The sequence below is a fragment of the Prosopis cineraria genome, unplaced genomic scaffold (genome assembly GCF_029017545.1).
Source record: "Prosopis cineraria cultivar Desert tree isolate PC_DT_omini unplaced genomic scaffold, ASM2901754v1 PC1, whole genome shotgun sequence".
In the NCBI taxonomy this organism is placed as follows: Eukaryota; Viridiplantae; Streptophyta; class Magnoliopsida; order Fabales; family Fabaceae; genus Prosopis; species Prosopis cineraria.
Window position 1 is genome coordinate 55,087,056 of NW_026555332.1, and position 5,498 is coordinate 55,092,553.

Consider the following 5,498-nt stretch of genomic DNA (forward strand, 5'->3'; position numbering starts at 1 on the left):
GTACGCTTTAGCATATATCCACAAATATGCATAGATCATTAGGAATGTTCAAAGCGAGCTTCAAACTCTACGTGGTGAAAAAAAAGGGGATATGGTTCAACACCCAAACGTAATAACGCAATGACTAAGGCAATCGTCTGCTTATGCAACTTGCATGGTTGTTCTAACTTCTAACCTTATAAATACATGATTCCTCCTTCCCTTTCCCCCTCACTTCCCTCTAAGCTTTCCAGGCCATTATTAAGAAAATATATCACTCGGTGCAACCAGGCATGGACTGCAGAATAGAGCATGCAGAAACCGACAGGTTCTCTCTCTCTCTCTCTCTCTCTCTCACGAAGATATACACATACACAGAAGAACACTGGTTCCATATAAATGACTGTAAGCACTAACAAAGCAATTCATTAATATCGTGACAGGAATAAGTGTGCAGCTTGCTTCAGACAGTTCAACAGAATGGATCACCTTGTGGAGCACATGAGGATCTCACATCATTCGGCTCACGAACCCACTTGTGGCATTTGCAGGAAGCACTGCAGGTCCTTTGAGTCTCTGAGGGAACACCTTATGGGTAAAAACTTCTTCAATTATTTGGCAAAAACAAAAGGGCCTCCTTTAATTCTTTGAAAAAAGAGAATATAGACAACGAGCCAAAAACATGCTATTCCAGGTCCATTGCCAAAACAGGAATGCAAAGAAATTTTTGGCAACCGAGGATGCAGATTTTGCTTGAAGGTCCTTGACAGCCCTTATGCTCAAAGGATTCACCAAGAGAGATGTCAGCTTTCTGGAAATGCTGTACTGATCTCCAAGTCTCTAACTTTGCAACCGCAGAATTTGTAATTGCTTTCCTTGCTCAGTTTATTGGATAATAACTAACTTCAGCAAAAAAAAAAAAAACTCTTGCAGGGACTAATTAATCGTTTTTCAAACCTGGGGATCCGTGATAATTTGAGTATTGGAAGAGGGCCACAAGTAGTTGCACTTGCTTGCAAAATGGTCGGAGGTGGCAGTGATGGCTCACTTGATCTCTGTGCAAGAGTCTGCATGATTGATGAACAAGAAAACATCATATTCTATTCCTACGTGAAGCCTTCAATTCCTGTCACAAACTTCAGGTGGGGTAAACCGAATTAAAGTTGTAATTTTCTAGATTTGAATCATATATATTCAGGATGTATCTGATGCACTAACAAACTAGCCTGTGGAACAATGATTGACACTTGAAAGGTATGAGACAACAGGTATTCGATCAGAATACTTGCGAAATGCAATGGCTGTGAGACAAGTGCAGAGGAAGATCCAAGACTTCCTCTGCAATGGAGAACCCATGTGGAAGATTCGACCTAGGTTTGGTAGAGCCAGGATTCTCGTGGGTCATGGTTTAGATCACGATTTGGAATGTTTGCAGATGGAATATCCAGCAGAAATGACGAGGTAAATTTATTTTAGGAAGAGATCTGATCTTCTCCAATTTTTTTTTTTTTTTCATTTCTTTTCGTATCATGTTGGCTAGACAGCTCAATTATCTATCAGGAGGGATAGTTGCAGAAGTAAAGAATTCATGGGATTGCTTATTATATATAATAAACAATTTTCACCAATTTTTTCTCTCCTTTCTTTTTCTTTCTGCGACTAGTGGGTGGATTGGGTCCATGAATTTTTTTCCCTCCTATTCCTTTAGTATATAAACCATATAAAGAAAAGATAGAAGTCATCATTCTTTACCTTTTTCCCCCTTTTTCTTAGCCCTCCTACTAGACATATATTCCATTGACATCTAACTCCTCAGATTCGTATTGAGCAAATGTTTATGTCAACAGGGACACTGCAAAATACCCTCCATTGATGAAAACGAGCAAGCTCAGCAACTCCCTCAAGTACTTGACACAAGCGTATCTCGGGCAAGCATCTTTAACTCCTAAAAGTTGAAAAAGCATTCGGTCCCATGCCACTTTATCCAGAGAAACTCCTGCATACCATTATAGCTACAAATAAATTGACATCATATTTTATATTGAACAACCTGCAGATAGCATGATTTTGCCCTTGTGTCTGTATATGCTTCTTGATCATAATGAAGATTGTGGTTAAATATACTGTTATATGTATAATACATGCAGGTATGAAATCCAAACAGGGGTTCAAGATCCATACGAGGATTGCGTGGCAACGATGAGGCTGTACATGAGGATGAGATCTCAAGTACACAAAAAAGAGAAACACGCTTTGGCTTCAGAACCTCAAAATAAGAACAACTTTGCTTCGTGGAGGCGAAAAGAACTAGAGAGAATGAACCCTGAACAAATGCTGGCAATTTCCGAGTCCGACTATTACTGCTGGTGCTTAGATTCCATCTAGTTATGTCTTCGTCAGAAGCATTATGTCTGTATAAGTAGCTAGGTTTTATATACTACTCCCTCCGTCTTAAATTATAAGTTACTTTTAAATATAATCTTACATATCAATACAATTTATTAAATTATAAGTTACTTTTAAATATAATCTTACATATCAATATAATTTATTAAATATATTTTATAACCTTATTTTTCAAGATAAAAATATAAACTTTTTAAAAATATCCTTCATTTAATACTTCATTTATAAAAGAATATTGAAAAGAGAGAATACATGAGAAGGATAATATTGAAAAAATATTATTAATAAAATCTTATTTTTATTAAAAGTGTTTTATATTTTGAGATGTTAAATTTTTTCCAAAAATATATTATAATTTGGGACGGAGGAAGTAATTATTATATCTGTATAAGTACAATATATGGGGTGAGCATGACGAGTTTAGGAGCATTAAGTATGTAATTCCGAATAGAATCTGAATGGGGAAAGCCAGCTGGTTGTTTGAGATTTGATGAGCATTTTTCGACAGGAGATGGAAAGTAAACATGTATGGTAATGAAGGATATTAACGTTACCTTGATCTAATTTTAAGATTACAAAAAAGATATGGAATGTGTATAGAGAGCTTATGGAATATGGAAAAGCGTGAAAAGTTAATTTTTGTTGAAGTATATATTCATTAAAGGGAATCAAGATAAACTAGGAATTTGACTTTTCTCCGACAAAAGGCAACCACATTTGGCGAAAATGAGTGCATTTTTATTTCCTATATCTGGTTTACATATCTAGCTCTCATGAAAGAAGATTCTCATTCTTTTTTGTTTTCTGACATTTTATAAGACAAGTCAATTGAGTTCGCTCTCCAGAATTTGAGGGAATGACAATTTGGCACCGGTGTATCAATTTAATTACAGTTTAGCAAAGCTTGATTGCCTCAAACTCAAACTTCAAATATTTACCGCCTCAGTTGATTTCGTTTATTCGACTATTTTTCTGACAACTTTCTCCTCCAATAGGCATTTATTTATTAGTGCTAAACAGCATTGAAAAGTGACTCGAAAGGAACACACGAGTATAACGACACACCATTAATAATAATATTCTGCTTTCCATGACTAAAATAATTAAGCATCCAGAACTACAAGCCTCCCACGAGAAGAGAACCTATAGCGACGGACGAATCAATTCTAATATGGATGACATGACAAAACTATGACAAGGAGTCTAGCCGTCTAGGGGATTGGATAAAGGACTACTTTTCCAGTGGCTCTCTTGGTGAGAAGATGGCCAAATGCTTGCACAGCCTCAGAAAATGGGAAAGGGCCCTTGGGTTCAACCACAGCCTTCACCTTCCGACTCTCCAAGTAGGGTCTCAGTTTCTCCAACACTGTCCCTTCAAACACGTCCATCACGTAGCTCATGTAAGGTGCTGTGTTACTCGCCCCATGCACTATGCTCATCACTTTGCCTCCTTCTTTCATGGCCTTCACTGCCCTCTCTCCTTCTCCTGTATAATTCAGTCCGTCACTCGTACCTTTAACACACACACACACACACACACACACACACAACACAACCTGAGTATATATGGACGACTGATACAGGTTCAGAAAACCAACCCACTGCATCGTACACCACGTCAAATTTCTCCGTGAGGTCCTCCAAGTTCTCTTTGGCATAATCAATTGCCAGGTCAACCCCCAACTTCCTTTACAGTTCCAGCTTCCCTGTGCTGCATGTAGCCGCTACCTTGGATGCACCGAACACATGCTTTGCAAGCTGCCTCATGCAAACATTCTTAAGTACAAGATTAACACGAATATTTTTGGTGATATCATCGGACAGAATCTAGACATCTGCAAGTTAAATTACCTGAATAACGAGAGTTCCAACACCACCAGCACCACCAAGAACAAGAATGGATTGGCCTTCACAAAGCCCCACTCGTTCGACGCTTCCGTGAGCAGTCCCAATGGCCAGAGGCAGACTAGCAGCTTCGGCAAAACTCAGATTGTGAGGCTTGTGTCCTAATAATTTCTCTTCCCCTATAGCATACTCAGCCAATGACCCCAATGACTTTGGCTCTGACAAACCCACAATGATATCGCCGTACACTTCATACCTTGAACTTCTTCACCGAACCTCCCACTTTAACCACCACACCGGCAACATCAAAGGCCGGAGTAGTCTGAAATTTCACCCCTACGAGATAATCAGTAATTAAGATGACGAAACAGGGGAGTGAAAGAGAGAAAGACTGACAGGTAAAGGAGAGTCGAAGCCCTATAAGTAGCCGAACATCCTCACATAATCTACGGGGTTAAGGGCGGCGGCAGCAACCTTGATGAGAACCTGATCTTCCTGGAGGTCTGGTAACGGCACGCTTGAGTCTAGCTTTAAAACCTCTGATGGGTTCCCATATTCAGAGTAGACCCAAGCTTTGATGTGAGAGGGTACGTCGGGAGTGGCTGATGAAGCTGCCATGATGGGTTCACGGAGAAAAGAAAACGAAGATTGTGATGTTCCGATGGTGTGGGAAGAGAGACGAAGGGCATGTGGTAATTTATAGAGCATTGCTGTTTGAGTAGTAAACAGTTAGCACGATTTGAAATTAAGCATCGTGTCTGCAGATTTGTGAGACTGATCGTGGTGTGTGGTTATGGATCATGCACATAGCTTGCTCTAGATTTCTTCGGACTTCGGAGAGCAGGCTTCTTTGACTCTAACTTACCTCAGAAGTCAGAATAGTCACGAGAGATTGAACATTTTGCAAGTTCATTTCAAGTTCATTTATTAATTATTAATGTGAAATATAATCAATAAAACCACATATATAGAATGCAAAATTGATAGGTGTGTGTTTGATTCACTGCTTAGGAAATTTTGAAAATATGACAATCAATTAATAGAATATGCTAACTGGTTTTTTGAGATAAGACTAATAGTTTTTGATATTTCATGGAAAGTTCCGTGTAAGCATGTATAAATTGGTGTCAATGTGCCGTAATCTCGTCCACTGGCCAATTTATGAATGACGAAAATTGAAAAGCAATGATGGGCGCACAAATTTCTTAAAATCTTTTCTTTTTCCGACTTTATAGAACTGTATTGGATGTACCACCATAAAGCAATAT

At 38.7% G+C, this 5,498-nt stretch overlaps 1 protein-coding gene and 1 pseudogene across 1 annotated transcript; one reads left to right on the forward strand and one right to left on the reverse strand.

Annotated features, from left to right (window-relative positions):
• Positions 1 to 230: 230 nt before the first annotated feature.
• On the forward strand, positions 231 to 3,318 carry LOC129293524 (RNA exonuclease 4-like). Its single transcript, XM_054931536.1, has 7 exons — positions 231 to 307; positions 423 to 574; positions 674 to 801; positions 913 to 1,121; positions 1,234 to 1,440; positions 1,827 to 1,907; positions 2,127 to 3,318. Exons 1-7 carry the CDS (start codon positions 273 to 275, stop codon positions 2,362 to 2,364), a joined length of 1,050 nt encoding a protein of 349 aa, XP_054787511.1. The 5' UTR covers positions 231 to 272; the 3' UTR covers positions 2,365 to 3,318.
• A 129-nt stretch (positions 3,319 to 3,447) lies between these two features.
• Positions 3,448 to 5,109, reverse strand: LOC129304679 (2-methylene-furan-3-one reductase-like; annotated as a pseudogene).
• Between the last annotated feature and the right edge of the window lie 389 nt (positions 5,110 to 5,498).

Bases quoted from the DNA above. Each gene is read 5' to 3' on its own strand.
- LOC129293524 (XM_054931536.1), top strand. From the start codon at position 273: ATGGACTGCAGAATAGAGCATGCAGAAACCGACAG. The intron at 575-673 runs GTAAAAACTTCT...ATGCTATTCCAG, and splicing joins TCTGAGGGAACACCTTATGG to GTCCATTGCCAAAACAGGAA. The intron at 802-912 runs GTACTGATCTCC...AAACTCTTGCAG, and splicing joins GTCAGCTTTCTGGAAATGCT to GGACTAATTAATCGTTTTTC.